The sequence below is a fragment of the Mus caroli genome, unplaced genomic scaffold (genome assembly GCF_978045245.1).
Source record: "Mus caroli unplaced genomic scaffold, Mus_caroli_1 scaffold_10, whole genome shotgun sequence".
Taxonomy (NCBI): domain Eukaryota; kingdom Metazoa; phylum Chordata; class Mammalia; order Rodentia; family Muridae; genus Mus; species Mus caroli.
This window is the reverse complement of record NW_028227265.1, coordinates 35,030,674-35,052,589: the sequence shown is the minus strand read 5'-3', so window position 1 is coordinate 35,052,589 and position 21,916 is coordinate 35,030,674. Positions and strand designations below refer to the sequence as shown.

Here is a 21,916-nt window from a genome sequence, read left to right as displayed (position 1 = left end):
GGGGAAGTGGAAGCCAAATGGGGGCAGAAGAGAGCTCAGTTGACAGTGGGCACAAGAACAGACTCTCTGGAGACAGCTTCAATGAGACAGCTCATTTAATGGGAGGAACAAAGGCTATATAAATCTTTGGAGGATGGGTAAGGGCTTTCGGGGTGAGTGTCTATCATTGGCCAGGGCCAGGGTGCTAGAGATGCCTCATTTGCATAAGGCGGAATTCCAGGTGGTACCAGACATGTTCAGGATTTGCACTACCCCCTCTCCAGCCCACTGCTCCCTAGCCCCAAATAAAAGACTCTCCTCCCTCTGTGTCCACCGGGACCCATCTCCAGATCTAATTTGTCACTAGTTTCTGGTATAGCCTTCAAGAGTTGTCCATTTATACATACACACATATTTGCATTTAAAAATACAGTTGTTGCCGGGTGGTAGGTGACACACGCCTTTATTCCGAGCACACAGGAGGTAGAGGCAGGTGGATCTCTGAGTTCAAGGCCAGCCTGGTCTACAGAACAAATTTTAGGACAGCCAGGAAACTGTATGACAAAATACAGTTGTACAACCTGTAACCTGAGCACTTGGGAGGCAGAAGTGGGATTATGAGTTCAAAGCTTATCAGGCAACCTGAGTTATTTAGGGAGACCCTATTTCAAATCAATCCGTCAATTGTCAAAGTTTTTTTTCTTCCAAAATTTTAAATTAAATATAATTACATTATTTTCCTTTCTGTCCTCTTGCCAATCTCAAACAACCCCCAACCCCTACTTGCTTCCTCTTAAATTCATGACCTCAGTAGAAGTTGTGGTACACATACCTTTAATCTCAGCATTTGGGAGGCAAAGGCAGGTATATCTCTGTAAATCTGAGGCTAGCCTGGTCTACATAGCTGTTTTAGTTAGGGTTTCCATTGTCATGAAGAGACACCAAGACCAAGGCGACTCTTATAAGGACAACATTTAATTGGAGCTGGCTTACAGGTTCAGAGGTTCAGTCCATTATCATCAAGGCAGGAGCATGGCATTGGTGGAACTGAGAGTTCTACATCTTGATCTGAAGGCAGTGCAAAAGGAAACTGGCTCTTCCAGGCAGCTAGGAAGAGGGTTTCAAAGCCTGCCCCCATAGTGACACACTTCCTCCAACAAAGCCACATCTCCTAATAGCGCCACTCCCTGGGCCAAGCATATTCAAACCACCACAGTAGCTAAGGAGGCTTCATAGACTATGACTCAAAAAAAAAAAAAAAAAAAAGAAAAAGAAAAAGAAAAGAAATGCATGGCCTCTTTTTCTTTAATTATTATTATTAGATATGTGCATGAATATATAAATGTGACTTATTAAATTTATTTAGTGTTATTCGCTGTATATGATTTCAGAGATGACCATCTGGTATTAGATAACTAGTTGCAGGGCTCATCCCCAATTCTCCCTGTCTTAGTTAGGGTTTTATTGCTGTGAAGAGACCCATGATCGCAGCAACTCTTATAAAGGAAAACCCTGGCTTGAACATTTGACCTGTATTGACCACTCTAACAAGCCCATATCTGTTCCCACAAGGCCACACCTCCTAATAGTGCCACTCCCTATGAGCTCATGGAGGCCATTTTCATTCAAACAATCACATTCCACTCCCTGTCCCTCATGGGCTTGTAGCCATATCATAATGCAAAACTGCAGTCAGTCCAACTTAAAAAGTCCCCATAGTCTGTCAGAGTCTCAATAATGTTTAAAAGTCTAAAGTTCAAAGTCTCTTCTGAGACCCAAGGCAATCTCTTAACTTTAATCCCCCATAAAATCAAAATCAAAGAACAGATCACATACTTCCAACATACAATGGCACAGAAGACACATGACCATTCCAAAGTGGAGGATGGGGGCACAGTGAGGAAATACTGAATGAAAGCAAGACTGAAAACCAGCTGGGCAAACTCCAAGCTCTGCATTTCCATGTCTGATGTCAAAACACTCCTCAGATCTCCAACTCCTTTCATCTCTGTTGACTGCAACACACTTCCCCCTCTTGGGCTGGTTCTACCCTGATAGCAGCTTTCCTCGGCAGGTGTCACAGAGCGCTGGCATCTCCAACATTTTTTGGGTCTCCAAAACAATCAGTGCTTCACAGCTTCATGCAGTAGCCTCTCTAGGTGTCCATAGGACACCCTGCCACACACCTGGCCTCCACAGCTCTCCTTAGTCTGGAGGGGCATTCCGTACCTTGTATTCTTGTATCCTCGACTCTAAAGCCAGAACCATGTGGCCAAAGCTGCCAGGCTCTACTGCTTGCTTAGGCTGTAACATGGTTTCCTCATTGAAACACATCTTCACCAACTTTCTGGTTTTAATGGTTTCCTTCACTGCCTAAGCTTGGATGTCCTGGAACTCAATCTGTAGACCAGGCTGGCTTCAAACTCAAAATCTGCCTGCCAGTATAACCAGCCCTAAGCTTTTTAAAAATTCCTCTTCACAGTTGAAGCTTAGCTGGGTGTGGTCTTGTCCTGAGGTCACCAGTCCCTTTATTTCATTCAGCATCAGGCAGGGCTTGCTTCCATCTAACCTGTTTATCTCCTTGAGTACTGGACGTAGCTTCATTACACTTCCTGGTGCTCCCTTTCTCCTCAAGCTGTGCATTTTATACTTTTCCTTGCTCAACTTGCTCCTTTTCATTATAGATCTCCATAAGCGAGGCCACTAATAACCAAGCAACACAGCCAATACTAGGCTGTCTGGAAATCTCCTCTGCCAAAGCTGTTAGTCCACCCCTTTCAGTTTAACCTCGGGCATATTTTTTTTTTTGAACAAGAGCAGAAAGCAGCCACATTCTTTGTCAAAATGTCACCAGAACAGTGTCTAGGCCACATGCTAGCATTCTCCTCCTCTGAAAGCTCCTGAGCCAGGCACCCCCAGTTCAAAACACGCTCAGCACCACTGTGTCCTATGCTTCTACTAGTATGGCCCGTTGAGTCCCACTTAAAACATTCAACTGCTTTTCTAATCCAAAGTCCTCCAAATATAAGCATAGTCAGGCCGATCATACCAATACTTCAGTCCCTCATCCCAACTTCTGTCTTAGTTAGGGTTTAATTGCTGTGAAGAGACACCGTGACCATGCAACTCTTATAAAGGAAAACATTTCATTGAGGCTGGGTTGCAGTTCAAAGGTTTAGTCCATTATCATCATGGCAGGAAGTGTGGTGTCATGCAGGCAGACTTGGTGCTGGAGAGGCAGCTGAGAGTTTGACCAGATCCACAGGCAGCAAGAAGAAGTGACACTGGGCTTGGCTTGAGCATTTGAAACCTCCAAGTCCACCCCCAGTGACACACATTCTCCAACAAGGCCACACCTCCAGAGCGCCCCTCCCAGAAAGACTATGGGAGTCATTTTCATTCATTTGTTAATCACCTGTAGTTGTCTATGGGTAGTTTCCCCTGAGATTTCCCCTTCTGGGTCTGCATGTCTATTGGTGTTGTAACTTGTTCAGGTCTTGTTTAGGAGCCACTTTGTTGAGGTATCGTGGGTGTGTAGCTTCCCTGCCATTTCTAAGAGATACAGTCTCAGCAGACTTTCTGTTCCTCTGTCTCTCACAATCTTTCTTCCCCTCTTAGTCACTGACCTATGTATTACTATTGAGAGGCACCATGACCAAGGAAATGCTTAGAAAAGAAAGCATTTTTTGAAGTGGAAACTTGTGGTTTCTTTGGAAAGTCAGTTATGTCAAAGAACGTTTTGTTGAAGTAAACACATGTAAAAGGCAGACATGGGAATCGATGTTTCGCTGAAGTGGACCCAGGTGAAAGGCTCTTTCACTGGGGCAGACACTTGAAGGAACATTTCACTTTTGCTGAAGCAGACACGGGTGAAAGCATGTTCTGCTAAAACAAGCACATGAAAGAACTCATGATGAAGGATTCTTCACTAATGACATGCATGTATTGGTTTGCCTTACAATGCATAGCCGAGCTCTGTTTGTTTTAACTCCATAGAGAGAAAAGCACCAAAAAACTTCTGATGGTGCTGTGGCAGCTCCTGTGGACTCCGGCCGATTGGAAGAGTGATGTCAGCTGATACAGACTCATGTAGAGTTTGCTAAGACAGACTCATGTGCTGAGGCAAGACATGTGGTGAGGCAAGACCCATGGAGGACACATGATGTTTGGAGGAAGTGTAAATAAGAGTCAACAAATTGTGATAGGGTCTTGCTTATGTGCCTAGCTTTACAAGTCTTCTCTGAGAGAGGCACAGCCAAGAACTCCTGGTGTCCCGCTGGTCCTGGTCCTCCTGGTGACTCTTGTTGATTCAGCTGAGGCCTGGCTGTTTCTGCTAGGTGGTGCCAAGGCTACTAATTCTATTGGCTATCCCAACATTACCAGACTAGACTGCTGGTATATTTGTAAAATGTTTTTGAGTGGATCGAGCTGCCACTGTTGACCCCTGAACTATTGATTTCCTGACAAAGCAGATAAGATTCGTTCCAAAGAACCATTTCAAAACAGGCTCACTTCCCCCGTATCCTAATAGCCCTTATTTCCCACTACCTTTGGTGGGTGGTGGGCTAGAAGGGAGGCTAAAGTGTTTAAGGACCCATACTAAAAGTAGAACAATAAAAGAATCTAAGACTATAGCATTCAGTTGGGGGCTTGCTTATAGTTTTAGAGGGCTAGTCCATCATTATCAGGGTGGGACAGCAGACAAGTGTGGTGCTGGTGCTGGCTCTGGAGCTGAAAGCCTTACATGCTGATCTGCAGGGAGAGAGACAAAGAGAGAGAGAAACAGAGACAGAGAGAGCCAGGAAGAGATAGGCAGGCAGGCAGGAAGGCAGGCAAGTAGCAAGCTGGGCTTAGAATGGGCTTTTGAAACTTCAATGCCCACCCCCAATGATACAATGTTGCACCTTGTAATCCTTTCCAAACAGTTCCACTAACCAGTAACCAAACATTCAATCACTTGCAAGCCTGCAAGGTGGGAAGCATTCTCACTCAAACCCCCACACTCTTCTTCCACAATGTTCTCAGAGCTTTAGGTGTGGGGGTTGTGTTGTAGATGGATCAATTAGGTCTGAGTACCATACAGTCAGTTTTCTATACATTTTGAACAGTTGTGTGATGGTCTCTATCTGCTACAAAGATACGTTGTCTCTTTGCTTACTGGTGAAAGCTTCATTCATCTCTGGGGGTCTAAGGATGCAATTTAGAATGCAGTCAGAAATTATGCTGGCTTAGTAGAGCATTAGTACTGAAGTCTATGAGGTCAAAGCTTTTTAAATGTTATATTCCTTTAGTAGCATGTTTAGAATACTTTCCATATCACGATTCATGTAGTCATTGTTTTTCTGGTCGCTGCGTCATATGTGTGCATCATAATTCATCTCCTGTTGATGGGCACTGCCCCCCCCCCGGTCTCTTCAGCAGTAGTAGCAAGAGATCAATCACCATTTGTGTTCTATACTGGAATTCTGACAACCCAAATTCCAATCCCTTGAATTTGCACAAACAAACTAGCCTCTTCCCCTGCTCCCAGCTGAATGACACACATTGTAAATATCCACCTTGAAGGCCAGCTCCTGAGCAGTTCCTGTCTCTGTCCCTGAGAGGCCTGTTACTATGTGCCAAGGATAGTTCAAAAATTTTACAGGACAGCCTATATGCCCTTACCTCTAAATAACTGTAAGTCACTAATGGCATTTTACTTTTTTATGTCACATACGCTACTGCATCTCACAGTGGTTAGTGCTACAGGACAGATCCTAAGTGGAAGGGTGTTTGACTTATCCACATTTGGTGCATTCCTGTTGTGGTTTGGGCTCCTTCATACACTAACCTGGAGACAAACATAGCTCATTCATTTAGGAGGTGCTCCTATGGGGACACGCACTATGGGGACAGAAAATGGAGACAGGGGAGGCCAGGCATCCCAGGGGTGTGTCATTGAGTGAGTACTATAGGTAATGGGCACCTGCCTAATGAGGAGGGAGTAGGATGTTTGCACAGCAACTCTCAGCATCCCTTGGCTAAGGAGACAAATTAAGCCCTTGGCCTCCAGCTGATGGGTAGGTGGTCAGATGTGAGCCAAGTACATGCAGATGAAGCTGGGGACCTGGGAGGAGCTACAGGGCTTTAATGACATCCTCCTAAAAAAGGAACCACAAGACTCACCCATCAGTGGAGGACAGGAAAGTTTATTTCTCAGCCACTTAGGGAGTATCAATAACCCCAGAGCTCTGGGGCCATGTGACTGGGGGAGCATGGTAATTTACATGCACTGATACCTTCTTGAGTTCTTCCCTGGAGTACTCTTAATAATCTCCTACCCATAAATATAAAGCACACACGTATCTGTTTCCCCCCCCCCCTCAATCCCGTCATTGTGTGCCATTTGCCATATTCTCTGTGTAGTTGTTGTCTTTGCATGTTTTTTTTTTTTCTTTTTTCTTTTCGAGACAGGGTTTCTCTGTATAGCCCTGGCTGTCCTGGAACTCACTTTGTAGACCAGGCTGGCCTCGAATTCAGAAATCTGCCTGCCTCTGCCTCCCGAGTGCTGGGATTAAAGGCATGCGCCACCATGCTCGGCGTGTCTTTCCATGTTTTATTAGACTCATCGCTCTACCAGGAAGATCAGCAAGTCACATACAACCCTTTTCCAGTGTGTTGCTTTCATTTTATCATTGTCTCCCCACCCCCCCCCCCCACACACACAAATAGAAAAATTAGTGGACAGTAAGAAATGTTTTATTGTAACACCTTTGTTTATATAAACTGTTTCCAATAACTTTATTGAAGTGTGGAGCATCTCAGAATGAAAATGAACAATCCGGCCTGAACATCCTGGGACCACGTGTGTGGGCAGTGTTTTCATAGCTCTTGGGTCTAGACCTAGGAATGGCATTGCTGGGTTTATGATGAACTTCCAAACTGGTTTCCAAAGTAGTGTCATTCTTGTCAGCCATATGTGAGGCTTCCAGTTCCTTCAAATCCCAATCAACAGAGTCCGTTGTTTTCCTTACAGCCAGTCTATATGGGTATGAAATGCTATGTTCCCAGGATTTTAAGTTCCAAGCAATCTTAAAACTGTTTGTTTGTTTATTAGAGAGAGAGAGAGAGAAAGCAAGTGAGCACATGAACAAGAGAGAGAATGAATGTGTGTGTGCCCGAGTGCGTGTGCATCTACACGTGTTTGATATAAGCATGTGGGCGCCATGGTGGGCATGTGGAGATCAGAGGGCAGCTTTGTAGCGTCGGTTCTCTCCTTCCAGCTTTACATGGGCTCTGGGAATCAAACCGAGGCGCCTGACAAGCAGCTTTACCTGCTGAGTCATCTCCCCAGCCCTATGCAACACATTTACAAAAACACTTAGTTAAAAATAATTATTCTGGGGTAGCAATGTCCCCGTGTTTAAAAACACTTCCTGCTCTTGTCGAGGATTTGAGTTACGTTTCCAGAACTCATGTTGGGAAGGTCACTACTGCCTAGAACTCAGGCTCCAGGGGATCTGATGCCCTCTTCTGATCTGCAAGAGCACCCCCACAGGCATGTGGATGTACGTGTACACACACACACACACACACACACACAATTTTAATAATAGTTCTTTAACTGGATGTGTTGGGAAATGCCATTGATGAGTGAGTTTTATGTGACTGTGAAGCTCATTTGGCTCTATTCCATTCCTTTGGTCATTTTGTATTTTTTTCTATTTTAACCCAAGTTCCATACAGTGTTGATCCCTCTAGAAATCACTTTACTATATTTGGAGACTTTCTCCACATGCTTGCCTGCCTATCCCCAAAATGGCCTTTTGATAGAATTGCCTTCAGTTTTTCTGTCTTGTGTGTTCCTGAGGATTGACCCCAGGGTCTTGTGCTTGCTAAATACATGCATACACACTGCACACCAAGCTGCAGCCTGCACCCTTAATTATTCGATTCTAACTGAAAATGCCTTGCGCTGTAATATTGGCACCCTATTGCCACACATCCTGTTTGCTTATTTCTCCAAATGACTGCCCCCATCCTCGCATCTCTAGGGTGTTCTGGTAGACTTTAAGTGGCATTGCCTTCTGCCTGCATACCAACTTAGAGATATTTTTTTCTTTCTGCTTTCTGTGGTCACAGGCAGCTGTGTCTTAGTCACTTCAAACTGCTGGAACAGAATAACACAGCCTAGGTGTCAATTCTAGCTCACAGCAGATCTGGATTCCAGTACATCCATCCCATGGAGGTTCAGAGCTGCTTGCTCTGTTTTCATCAGGGTAGAAAGAGACATTGACTTCCCGTGTCTTCTTGTAGATACATTTGTGTCAACTTGAAGATCTACCTCACACCTCTGTTGTATCTCTGAATCTTCTGGTGCTGTTGTACCAAATTCACTGTAGAGAACATTAACTTTGTATCACAGTAAGGTAGACGACCTTTCCGGCTTCACCCTGCTGCTCTTCTTCCTTTAGACAGGGTCTTATGTAGGCCAGGCTGACCTTGAACTCACTCTGTAACTGAAGATATTCTTGAGCTCCCGATCCTTCTGTTTTCACCTTGCAAGTGCTAGGACAACACACATGCATGCCCAGCACTTGTTTGCTTATTAAAAACTTGAAAGTAAAGCTTTAAACTATTAAGAAAGAAGGCTCCAAATGTTGAGCTCCTGGGGACTTTGTGGGCAAGGACAGAGGCTGGCATTTGTGGTGAGGATTTTTCCACTTTTGTGCAAATAAGTAAGCTGGGTCCAACTATGGACTTATGACACCCAGGTTTTTAGTTAAAGGGGGTAGGGGCAGTCATCCCGTGTTCCTAGTTTGGCAAAATGGCAGCAGGATGACTGGGCTGTGCCAACTCCAGGAACATACAGAACTTGGTTGGGAAGAACTTGATTGGCTTGTGAAGGTGAAGGACCTTTGAGGGTCAAGTGTCCTCTGAGGCAGGGACTGGAGTCCTGGACACAGCATCATTCCTCTTGAGTTTGGAAGAGGGGGAGAGCACCTTGTTTTCTCTCTCTTTAGGACCTGAGCCATAGAAACAGCCTATAAACTGAGGGTCAGAGGACAAATCCCAGACACTCAGAAGACCCTCTATATGGGGACACCATCTATCATGATCCAAGAAGCCAGGTAAGTGGATTTTCCTCCCCTTCCTTCTTTTCCTTTCCCCTCCCATCTCTTCCTTCTCTCTCTTCCTGTGGCCAAGACTCCCAACCCCACTTCCCTGTGCCACTGGTCAGCTGTACCCTTTTGCTGCTGTAGATGGAAACTAAGAGTAGACAAGGGATTCTGTAGCTGGCATTTACTACTTTGTGGGTTCCTTTCTCTCTTCCACCCTTTTCCACCTCTTTACTTCTTCTCTTTTAACTCCCTGTCTTAGTCAGGGTTTCTATTCCTGCACAAACATCATGACCAAGAAGCAGTTGGGGAGGAAAGGGTTTATTCGGCTGACATTTCCACATTGCTGTTCATCACTGAAAGAAGTCGGAACTGGAACTCAAGCAGGTCAGGGAGCAGGAGCTGATGCAGAGGCCATGGAGGGATGTTCTTTACTGGCTTGTCTCCCCTGGCTTGCTCAGCCTGCTCTCTTATAGAACCCAAGACTACCAGCCCAGGGATGATCCCACCCACAAGGGGCCTTTCCCCTTTTTGATCACTAATTGAGAAAATGCCTTACAGTTGGATCTCATGGAGGCATTTCCTCAACTGAAGCTCCTTTTTCTGTGATAACTCCAGCTGTGTCAAGTTGACACAAAACTAGCCAGTACACTTCCTAACCCTAGATAGGAGAGTAGAAAGGATAGAGGGGAAAGGGGGCAGCGTTATCATTAGACTGCTTCCTGTTGATTAGAGGCATCAAGTTCCTTGGGGCAAGTTTGATCTTCACCATCAGAATTTAATTATTTATTATTCTTTGTTGTCTTCTCCTTCTTCTCCTTCTCCCCCTCCTCATTCCTCCTCCTCTTCTTCTTTTCTATTCTCTTCTTTTCTTTTCTCTTCTCTTCTTTCCTTTTCTTTCCTTTCCTTTCTCTTTCTTTCTTTCTTTCTTTCTTTCTTTCTTTCTTTCTTTTTTCCCACAGGACTACTTAACAAACCACAACCAACAATAACCTTGCATCTCAAGGCCCTAGCATTTATATATCCTCTGAAGTCTCCAAAATTCCAAATGTCACACATTCACAGAAACTGTCTGCAGCTGGCAAAACCACTCCCCTGCCAGAGCATGAGGCAAATCACAGTCAGCTACTGTGGAACAGCCCCATATCACATGAAATGATTACACACTAAACCAGAACATATTCCCATAACATTTTATGACATTTCTCTGTTTAAAAACAAAACAAGATTATAAAATTCTTATTACAGAATTCTTCTAGTCCTAGCCCCTGGAGTGCCAAAGACACTCAGGTCCAAGCCCTGAGAACTACAGCATTAGAAGCCAGAGTCTTAGAGTTCTATGTATCGGAGTAGAGCCTTTGGCTTTGGGCTTGGTTACTGGGTACTAAGCAGCTTGTGTAGCCCTCAGCCCTCTGCAACAGCTGGGAGCAGATATGGTGGGTGTCAGCTCTCAAAGTGTGAGACATCTGGAGTTTACTAGTGTTATAGCCCCTGAGTCCCAGACATCGGGACCTTCAGCCTTCATGGCAACCAGTGTTATCATTCTTGACCTTCAGTATCCAGACCCAACAAACTTGCCCTGGGCCACCATTCAGCATGAGAATGAAGGTCTTTGGCAGACTTTCTCAAGGAGCTTCAAGCTTCTAATCTACCCATTTAGAGTGGCTTGTTCTTATTTAGAGTGGCTTGTTCTTTTGAGTCAGCAGGGAGACACTATCTCATGCTGCCCTGGTGCTCAATAAAAGGCTACTCTGGAGGGATCCTTTCTTGCCTACTGTGGTTATTCTCATTGGTAGAGAAGCCTGGGCTGGTAGCAGCTGCAGCCTTGGAGGAAACAGTGTCTGCAAACAGGAGAGGCAGGAACACTGCTGAAGAGTTCCAGACCGAGGCTAGGGACAGAGATGGCAGAGAGCAGAGGCAGCAGAGATGACAAAGGACTGTAGAAGCCGCTGAAGCAGGGCCTCCTGAAGCAGGAGAGGAGCCTCTTAGAACTGGCAGACCTGACTTCCATAACAGCAATCCTGCTGGTTGCCGAGAGAAGGGCTGCTCAGTGGGCAGCTCCCCACTCAAAACAACCAAGCACAAGGAAGGGTCTGACGGCCAAGGGTCCCTATCCACTTAACTTATTTTAAAGTAAGGGTGATGAGCGAACAGTAACATTGCTTTTTCCCTCCTTTTTCTTATTTTTTATTTTTTTTAAATTTTTTAATTAAGTATTTTCTTCATTTACATTTCAAATGCTATTCAAAAGTCCCCCATACCCTCCCCCACAACTCCCCTACCCACCCACTCCCACTTCTTGGCCCTGGTGTTCCCCTGTACTGAGGTATATAAGGTTTGCAAGACCAAGGGGCCTCTCTTCCCAATGATGGTCAACTAGGCCATCTTCTGCTACATATGCAGCTAGAGACACAAGCTCCAGGGGGTACTGGTTAGTTCATATTATCCTTCCACCTATAGGGTTGCAGACCCCTTTAGCTCCTTGGGTACTTTCTCTAGCTCCTCCATTGGGGGCCCTGTGTTCCATCCAATAGCTGACTGTGAGCATCCACTTCTGTGTTTGCCAGGCACCAGCATAGCTTCACAAGAGACAGCTATATCAGGGTCCTTTCCCTCCTTTTTCAATTAATTTTTTCATATATTCTGATCATGTTTTTCTCTTCCTCAATTCCTCCCACCATCCTCCCCATCTCCTTACTTAGCCAATTTTGTGTTCTCTCTCTTTTTTAAAAAAAAACAAAAAACAAAAAAAGAAATCAAAACAAAAATCAGTAAGACAAACAATGCAAAATAAACAAGCAAGCAAAAACAAAAAACAAAAACAAAAAAACAAAAACAAAAAAAAAACCTATCTCCCCTTTTGCATAGACTCCTGAGCCTTGAGCAGAGAGGTGTGATGGTGACATTCCCATTTAGGGCTGAGGATTTTAAGTCTCTCACTCTCTACACATTATCCAGTTGTGGAACATAAACATCTGTAACAATACTTTAACTAAGCATACCACCCGTCTGAGTGCCCTTAAGGAGAGCTGAGTACTGTTTTTACTGGTTGTAACACCTGGCCAAGGACACTCAGGGAGAGTTGAGTGCTGTCACCTGTCTTAACTGGATTATCCAGACCTAACAAATTTGCCCTTGGGGACTGTTGAGTGTGAGAATGAAAATTATTGGCACAGAACATCTCGAAGAGCTTTGAGCTTCCACTCTACCTATTTGTAGACGGTATGACTGAGGCACATACCTTGCCATGTCTTGCACAGCTTGGTCCTGGAAACCTGGGGCAGAGCAGGAATGAAGAAACAACAGATACATTCAGAAAAGTAGGGATCTGGTGGATTGTGCTGGCTCGGATGGAGGGTGTCTACTGTGCTATCAGGAGCTTGGCTATACTTATACTGCATAGCACAGGGGTGGAGGGGTTAGCTGGGCAGGGAGGGGTCACTGTAAGGGAGCTGTCCCAGGCTATAAACATCCAGGAAAGGAAACTGTGGGCCCTGCATTTACACGTTTACACTCCCACCAGGGACAAAGGCTTTGTCGTTTCCATAAGTCTCAGGATTGGAGCTCTTCACCATAGCCATGCTCACACCAATGAGGTACGCTCACCCAAGGCTTCCTCTACTCCCCCACAACAGTCAGGGAAGAAACCAGCTCAAGGTCACACTAAGTGTGTGTCAGCTGTGGTAACAAATAGCCCCCCAAGCAACATTTCCTGGCTTTCCTTTCCTGGTGTTTGAACAGAAAGGAGCACTGGTCCACTCTGTCCTCTGGCCCAGATTCAGGCTAAAGGAGTAGCCATGACCTGAAGTGCATCAGGGGAGAAGAGATCACGGTGAGTCACACATTAGCTCTGGAAATATTTGTACAAACGTGACCTATGTTGTTTTTAAATGTATTTCACCAGACAAAAGGAATCTCACAGCCACAGCTGAATGCAAGCGGACAGGGTCCTATGAGGCCATCAAGGGCCCAGAAGAAGGCAAGCTCGACATTTGTACGTGTCCCCAAGGCCCACCAAGAAGAACTGGTAGTAAACTTGGCCTGTAATCATCTCCTGGCTTTGGGCCATGGATCTTTTGTGAAATCCTGTCCCCAAGGCTGTTTTTCACAGAAATCACCATGTCTATAATGACAAGGTACACCCTGTGTCCCAGCAGTGGTTGTTTAACACCATGAGCTTGGTGTCTTATTCCAAGACCCTTATGGGGACACCAAGATTCCATGACAGACTGAAGAGAGGATAAGGAACCACACCAGTGTCACCTATCCAGACTGGCTTCAGACCCTGGGAAAAGGGACTGAGGTATGTGTTTTATATATTTTACATATCAAAGCAGACCTGGCCTCTAGGTTCTCCCAGCATCCCTCAGTCCCTACCTGGCATACCCTGCCCCCACCCCTGAACTTTCCAGCCCAGGGGCTCAGTTGCCCTTCCCCCAGGTGGCTTCTCCCTATACAATCCAGACATTTTGCGCTCTCTCTTCATCTCCTCTTTGCATATACCTTTTCTCTCTTTCTCTCCCCTACCCCGCATGGCAACTCCCTTAGCCTCAATCCTTGGGGCCAATGAATTCACCTGAGAGCAGCTTCCCAATAAACCTGCCTTTTAATATATTCTAATCTGGCTTGAATTGGCTCATTTCACCAGCGGAGAAATAGCCTCTCACTGACCTCCTTTTCATCTGTCCTGCGATGCCCCGAGTGATTCTTTTCCAGGGAATATGGCTGCTAGACAGCATAGCCTAGTAAGGAGGTCATATCCTCAAGTGGATACAACCTTAGGGTTAAAAATCACACAAAGCCTTTGTCTCATGCTACCTGAGGATCTAAGGCTTTGGAAGTTTACTGACCTGGGAGCCAAGAAGTCATAGTTCTGATCCTAGCTCTGCCGTGACCTTGGGATTTGACCTTGGGCACTTCCATCTCTCTTCCTTGACCTGAGACACTCACTCTCCAGGGACAGTGGTCCCAGCCTAAGGATCATGGACCTGAGCATATTGTGTGACTTGTAATGTAGACATATTCTGTGTCTATGCAGAGACAGTTGCTCGAAGTCTAGTGGAGGAGAGGGCCTGGAAGGAGCTGGGACATGAGCCCGGTCAGCACCCCGCCCCCACCACATGCACAGGTTACACAATCGATGTAGCAAGGCCAGCTAGCTCATGAGTGAGCGAGCCTCCCACTCTCTAGAGTTAGAGATGATATTTCTGCAGATGTGAGGATTGGCTAGCCTATAGTATACCCAGAGAGTATCATGCCTAACACAGTGTGTATTTTCTAAGTATTGGCACTGATGATAGAGAAATATATTGAAAAACACCTTATTCCAGCATACATAGACCACCATTTAATTAACCCATCCCAACTGTTGGCTATTCGTGTTGCTTCTGGTTTTTAATTATTATAAATAATCGTGCCAGGAACACTTTCAAAACTGTTCATGAACAGTACAAAAAAAAGTTGCACAGCCACAGTAGCTTCCTGCCATCTATGGAGTTACTAGCTCGCAAATATCAGTTATTATTTTAGGCTTCTGCTTTGTAAATGCCCTGTGCCTTCTGTTGGAACTCTTCCCAGTAGGCCTTTGGTGAGTTTCAGTCTAGAGGGGGAGAATTAGGCTGGAGAGATGGTTCAGCAGTTAAGAGTTCTTGTTGCTTGTTTAGAGGCCCCAGGTTTAGATCCAAGCCCCCACATCAGATGGCTCAGAACTGCTTTGTAACTTCAGCTCCTGAGAATCCAGTGACCTCTTCTGGCCTGTGCAGTTGCCTACCAGTATGTGGCATTCAGTCACACAGACACAGACACAGACTCATAAATAAAAATAAAAATTAAAAATAAACCTTTGGGATGAGATCAGCTTAAAGAGAAAAAGCAGATGTTTTGTGTAAGTTTAAGACTTCAGTCCACTCTAAGCAGAAATCCTTAAATGCATTTTGAACCAAATAGAAATGTATCTCTTCATCATATAATGGAAGGCTAAAGTCATAGATTCCAGGGAAGATAAGCAGCTTTACCCACACATTTCTCAGCCCCAGCTTCTACCTCATGACCCAACATAGCTGCCCAAGGGCTAGCCATCCTGTTGACATTCCAGTCACCAGGAAGAACCAAGGAAGGCAGGTAACATTTGACTTGCATCCCACTGGCCAATCCTCCCATGATGCAGCTGTATCTAACCAGCTACATCTATTCTGGATGACCAGGGAATAGTTGGGAGTTATACTACTAAGAAAGAAAGGAAGGACAATATTAGGGGATGGCTAGATGACTTTGTCCTGAAGTTAACCCAGACTGAAAGCAACACATCTGGTCCATGGAACAGCATCCTTAGAGACCTGTATACTGTGATGAGCTGATAGTGCGTTCTGCTTAGCCAGAGTATAGTTAGGGATCAGAAGCAGGCCCATCTCTGAAGCTGATTGTGAGGAGATACATGGGAGAGGCAAAGTTACTTTTCTGTTGCTTTAATAGAATTCACTAACAATAGAGAAAGGAGTCCTTTGGCTCAGAGCTCAAGGGTGCAGTCCAGCACCTGGGAAGTCAATGTGGCCACAGCTTGATATTGCCAGTTACATTGAATCCATTATCAGGATGCAGAGAGTGATAAATGCTAGTGCCCAGATCTCTTCCTTCTCTTCATATGGCCCAGGATCCCCTGCCCAGGGAATTATACTATCCACTGCCAAGATGGATCGTCCCACATCAACTATGTAGTACAGATACTCCTCTACAAGTTCAGCCAAAGGCTCATCACCCAGATGATTCTAGATTCAATTGGCATTCGGCTAACAGCCCATAAACACACCCACCCCCAGGCCACTTACTCCAGCCTGCCTGCCCCCTACTCACCTACCCCCAGTTCACCTGTTTCCCTTCCTCTCTGCAGGGCCAGCTTCTGATGGACACCGAGAGCATCCGACTGAGCAATGAGAACCGGTGGGCCTGGCTTATGAGGATGCTGAGCAAAAAACCAGAATGGCTGAGTGCCAAGCTTAGGTTCTTCCTCCCGACCATGGACCTGGACTGCAGCCATGAGCTCTCCAACCCTGAGGTCATCCACTGTCAGCTCAACAGGCTGTTCGCCCAAGGCCGGGCCACCTGGGAGTCTTTCATCTATACTCTGTGCTTCGAGCTTGATGTACCTCTCGACATGGAGGTACCACTACTGAGCATCTGGGGCCCAAGAGATGGTAAGGGCTCACACAGGAGGTTCAAGGCTGCCAGCACAGCCTTGTGGCCTGGAGAGCTCCAAAACCCACAGTGATCCATCTGGTCACACAGAGAGGACACACAGAGGACATACATTCCAAATGCCTTCAGTGACCAAAAGGCTTCCTTCTGCGGGGCAGTCAGGAGACCACAGCCTCTACTAATAAGCAGGAAAGTTTGACTGCTCCCTTCGGCACTTTCTTGACCATAGGACTGAGGAGCAGCACAGGATACTAAGGGACAAGGAGTCCTTAGATAAAAAGTGGGGACTCAACCATGAGCTCTACCAATGTAGAGGTGGGAGGAACATACTTATACATACATGAGCAGACAGCACACACATGCATGTGAACACGTACACACAGAGATTGATCCGTGTTGCAAGATGAGTCTGGTGAGTAGCCAACATCGCTGCCTACCTCGCGCGCTAGGCTTCGCCCAGACGGCCGCCCCCGGGGTCCAACAGCGCAACGACACCGGACACCCGGGGCGCATTGGGGACAGTTCATCCAGTCCCCCGGGCCCCTCCCCCGAGAGGAAGAGAGGCGACGGGGCTGGGGGTGATGGTGGGGGTGGTGATAGAGTGGTCGCATCGTGGGAGGGGCGGCCCAGCTCACCCACCCCCCCAACCCCCCCACCCCACCCCCTGAGAAGGCAGGGAGAACGCAGTGGGTATCTGGCTTCCTCGGCCCGGGATTCGATGAGCGCGGCTGCGAGGGGGGGGGGGGGGCTGTAACACTCAGCAGAATGGTTCCGTGCCACTGTTGACACTGCCCCACCCCCAACCCCAGCCACCTTCCCTGCTGGGCCTTCCCAGCCGTCCCGGAGCCTCCAGTCGCTGTGCACCACCAAGGTGGAAGTGCTGTGTACAGACAAACATCCTCACTGTGTATATACATATACACTTCTGCCTATTGCTGCCTGCAGAGCTCACTGCCTGCTTCCCAGGCAGATGACTAGGCATCAGTTTTACATCCATGGAACCTCTGATTGTTCCCAGACAGACACCACTCAGAGCTACCCATGCACCCAATACCTTCAAGACACCATATCCCACAACTTCTTCAATGGACTATGTCTTGCTCTGTTTTACAGAATTCTCTAAGCAGCTAGGGGCAGGAGAGGAGAGCTGTCCTGGACCTCAGCTGTACCATGGTGAGATTTGGGGCTAGGGTTTGGGGTTCCAGCTGAGCTGCTCAGTCTTCACCTTTCGCTAGTGGTGGTCAGTGACCACCATGTCTACCCTACACATGGACCAAGCCCCGTTTCATCCCTTTCTGTGACTTTCAAGGCCTGCCACACTGCCTTTAATACAGGGATATAATTTGGAGCCCTGGAAGAGACTGAGTATATAGCTGGTCTCACCCCTCCAGATTCCTTGTCAGCTGTCACCTAGGGAGCCTGTTCTCATGCCTCTGTCCCCACCTCATGGAACTGCAGGAAGGCAGGTATCATGTTGTGAATTTGATGTATATAGACAAGGACCAGTTGCAGGCTCGACTAAACAATGGGAAGCTTCAGTCTCACAGAACCTGTGCCTTCCCTAATGGGCATGGTGCTTAGGATGCCCTGCTGTGGGCCTGCTTAGAGCATGGAGCTTACTGGTGAAACTATAGGAATAGCCTTCTCAAAACCCTAGGGTGTCTCATACTTCTCTGCCTGGGCCCACCTGTGGACCAGAGCACCCCAAAGCTGTTGCCCGGGCCCACATTTTCTCCCTCGTGTCCTTACTTTTTTTTCTTTCCAGGTGTCAAACGTCCTTTTCAGAGCTATGGGTCCTCACCCCGTCGGAAGAACAGCAAGAAGCAGCAGCTAGGTGGGTTATGGAAGTAGGAACCCCAGCCTAGGATAAGGTTGCCCTGAAGTTGATCACAGATTCTGGTGGGCCTTGCCCCTGCCTGAAAAGGCCCAGTAGCTTGTTCTCCAAGGCTCCAAGAGAGAAAGACTGTAGGTCCTGAATGAGTAGCGGAGATGGGCTATTTCAAGGGCAGATTTGTCATTTAGGCTCTTCCAAACTGCCCTCAAGCTTGTGGGAGCATAAGGGTAGTAACCGATGTGACCTCAGACCTGGGTCTCGGGGTATGCTGCGAATGAGAGAGGATGGAGGAGATGAAGGTGTCTTGAAGAACCTCCAGGCAGGAAGGCCATGGGGACACAGGGCACTGAAGCTAGGCTATGGGGAAGGGGAGAGATAAAGCAGCCTTAATCCCTGACCAGTGGTTAGCAATAGTCCTGAACCCAGCTCTCACATGCACACACACTCCACTAGTCATGGGGACAACCAGAAAATTCACACCTGTACAGAATAAACCACGACCTCAGTCCTTTCTGGGGAAGGGGTCAGGGCCGAGTCTTCCCAATGACCTAGGAAGTAAGAAATAAAACATTTGGCATAGCAAGAGCTCAGTTCCCATGGTTTGATTGACTGGTCCAAAGCCTACAGTTTGTTGGTACTTCCTCTCGAGGCAAGGATGCCCTTGCCTTTGCCTTGTTAGAGCCGATTCCCATAGATGTTGCAAAGCAAACACCACACCCAGCTTCCTGAAAACTACATCACCTGTATTGACCTGGAAGAGAGAGGTGTGACCAAAGGGCCCATTCCCACCTCCCTGCATAAGTGGCTGCTATGGGGGCCTATATTGCTGTGTAGCCAGTTCCTCTGGGAATATGGACAGCCTAAGACTCTCCATTGTGCCCTTAATACTTCTCCCCACGTACACATAGCTGGGGACTAAAGATAGCAGCAGGCTGATCATAGAGCCCCGGGACATGTATCAAGTGTGAGAGCTCCTACCCTCATACCATTCCTGTGCCCCTTGCAGAGTTGGCCAAGAAATATCTGAAGCTCCTGAAGACCTCTGCCCAACAGTGGCATGGTGGTATGTACCCAGGAGCATGGCTTACTCCTGACTCCCCACAGAACTACATCCCCCCAATTCTTCAGTGGAGCCGGGCTACAGCACCCTTGGATGCTCAGGAGGGAGCCACTTTAGGAGACCCTGAAGCAGCCTACAACATTGATGTGAGCATCCAGGATCTCTTCAGCTTCAAGGCTCACAAGGGACCTCGAGTGACAGTACTACTGGGAAAGGCTGGGATGGGTAAGACCACTCTGGCATATCAGCTCCGCTGGAGGTGGGCTCAAGGTCAGCTGGACCGCTTCCAGGCTCTGTTCCTGTTTGAGTTCCGCCAGCTCAACATGATCACACAGTTGCCGACCCTGCCCCAGCTCCTCTTTGATCTGTACTTGAGGCCAGAGTCAGAGCCTGATGCTGTTTTTCAGTACCTAGAGGAGAATGCTCATCAAGTCCTACTGATCTTTGATGGGTTAGATGAGGCTCTCCATGCTGATTCTGTGGGTACTGACAATGCAGGCTCGGCCCTCACCCTCTTTTCTGAACTCTGCCATGGGAACCTCCTGCCAGGCTGCTGGGTGATGACCACCTCTCGTCCTGGGAAACTGCCTTCCTGTGTGCCCAAAGAGGCAGTCATGGTACACATGTGGGGCTTTGATGGGCTGCGAGTAGAGAAGTATGTTACCCACTTCTTCAGCGATCTTCTGTCTCAGGAATTGGCCTTGAAAGAAATGAGAACCAATGCACGTCTCCGGGGTATGTGTGCAATACCTGCGTTGTGCACAGTCACCTGCTTCTGCCTTCGCCGTCTGCTTCCTGGGAGCTCCCTGGAGCAGTCTGCAGCCCTCCTGCCCACCATAACCCAGTTGTACCTGCAGATGGTGGAAACTTTTAGCCCCAGTGGGACTCTGCTTGACACATCCATTTTGGGCTTTGGAAAGGTGGCCCTTAGGGGACTGGACACTGGGAAAGTCATCTTCTCTGTGGAAGACATCTCTCCCCAACTGATGGCTTTTGGAGCTGTCCACAGGCTCCTGACCTCCTTCTGTATCCACACCCGCCCTGGGCATGAAGAAATAGGCTATGCTTTTGTCCACCTTAGCCTGCAGGAGTTCTTTGCTGCTCTGTATCTGATGGCCAGTCACACAGTGAACAAAGACACACTCGTCGAGTATGTCACCCTCAATTCCCACTGGGTGCTGAGGACCAAAGGTAGACTGGGCCTCTCGGATCATCTCCCTGCCTTCCTGGCAGGCCTAGCCTCCCACACCTGCCACACGTTCCTCTGCCAACTGGCTCAGCAAGACGGAGCCTGGGTGGGCTCCAGGCAGGCCGCTGTGATCCAGGTGCTAAGGAAGTTGGCGAGCCGGAAGCTCACAGGGCCAAAGATGATAGAGTTGTATCACTGTGTGGCTGAGACGCAGGATCTGGAGCTGGCAAGGTTCACTGCCCAAAGCCTTCCTTTCCACCTCTCCTTCCACAATTTCCCTCTGACCCACGCAGACCTGGCTGCACTGGCTAACATTTTGGAGCACAGGGATGACCCCATTCACCTGGATTTTGACGGCTGCCCACTGGAGCCCCACTGCCCAGAGGCTCTGGTAGGATGTGGGCAGGTGGAGAATCTCAGGTGAGTCAAGTCAGAAAAGAGGTTGGAAAGGGTGGGAAAAGCATTGGGCTTTGGAGAATGGCAGGCCAAGCAGTCTGCCAGAAAGACTGGACTCAAGTCTTGACTTTCAGAAAAAGAATGTCCCGTCCTCATTTAGTGTGCAATATACTGAGCCTTGATCAGACCCTTGGAGTCCAGTTATACCTTTGACTCTTGCCTGTGGCTTCTTGACTCGCATATCTCCCTGGCGATCAGGGACTGGAGTGTTGGATTTGGGCGGTGCAACTCAAGACTGATTGACCTTGGACAAGTTATGTATTACTTTCCTTAAGGGTGTTTCTCCACACCTGCAATGGGTTCACAAGTCAGGAGGGCATTGGGAGAATGTGGTAGTGATGGGTTCTCAGTGTGCCATCTGGTCCAAAGCTCTGTATCTATCAGCTAAAGAAAGCACAAAGCTATAGAGATACAGTCAGGGGAAGTCCTGTTGCAGTGTATGTCTCTGTGACAGACAAGTCAGAAGCAGGTGGTCCAAGTTGGTAGCTAGCTCTACCCCCATGTGCTCATGCTGGGACCCCAGTCTTTCCTCCAGCATCCCCCCAGGCATCCTAGCTGCAGGATTAAGGCAGATTCATGTGTACCCCCTGTGTCAGGGAAGAAGGAATATGTTTAAAGGTCACCATAGATGTAGGACGCATCCCTTCCAGTCATATTGCATCATTGAAAACAGAGCCACAAGCCACTCTGTGTGTCATTTCTGTCTGGAAAACTACTTTCTGCTATCACTCTATGTTGTTCTTGTTCTCCTCTTGCAAATCAGCACCGGGTTTTATTTCCAAGTATATTATATGTGTCAATAGACTGAAAACACATTAGACATTGTGGTATATAATATCAACATTGTATAACAAGGCAGCCCAGCCTGCTAAGGTAGTTTTACTACTTGAAATCTTTTAATACCAAACATTTGAAACATTGAACACAAGGAAGATGAACAACATAGAAAACAAAATAATCAAATAAAAGAAACAAATTCCCCTTTCCCAATTAAAGAAGCACACTAGAGGGGCTGGTGAGATGGCTCAGTGGGTAAGTGCACTGACTGCTCTTCTAAAGGTACTGAGTTCAAATCCCAGCAACCACATGGTGGCTCATAACTACCTGTA

At 47.2% G+C, this 21,916-nt stretch overlaps 1 protein-coding gene across 5 annotated transcripts in view; it reads left to right on the top strand.

The window, feature by feature from the left end:
* The window catches only part of Nlrc5 (NLR family CARD domain containing 5), an 86,126-nt gene that overhangs the window by 14,516 nt on the left and 49,694 nt on the right, over window positions 1-21,916 (top strand). For all 5 annotated transcript variants that reach the window (XR_003837390.2, XM_029480352.2, XM_029480351.2 and 2 more), the window contains 6 exons: window positions 8,982-9,089; window positions 12,982-13,380; window positions 15,964-16,267; window positions 17,382-17,441; window positions 18,034-18,102; window positions 19,109-20,771. Coding sequence is in view for 4 of the 5 variants with exons in the window: in XM_029480352.2 (XP_029336212.1) it covers window positions 15,976-16,267; window positions 17,382-17,441; window positions 18,034-18,102; window positions 19,109-20,771 (2,084 nt within the window). In the remaining variant the exon portion in view is untranslated. The remainder of the gene's footprint in view (window positions 1-8,981; window positions 9,090-12,981; window positions 13,381-15,963; window positions 16,268-17,381; window positions 17,442-18,033; window positions 18,103-19,108; window positions 20,772-21,916) is intronic.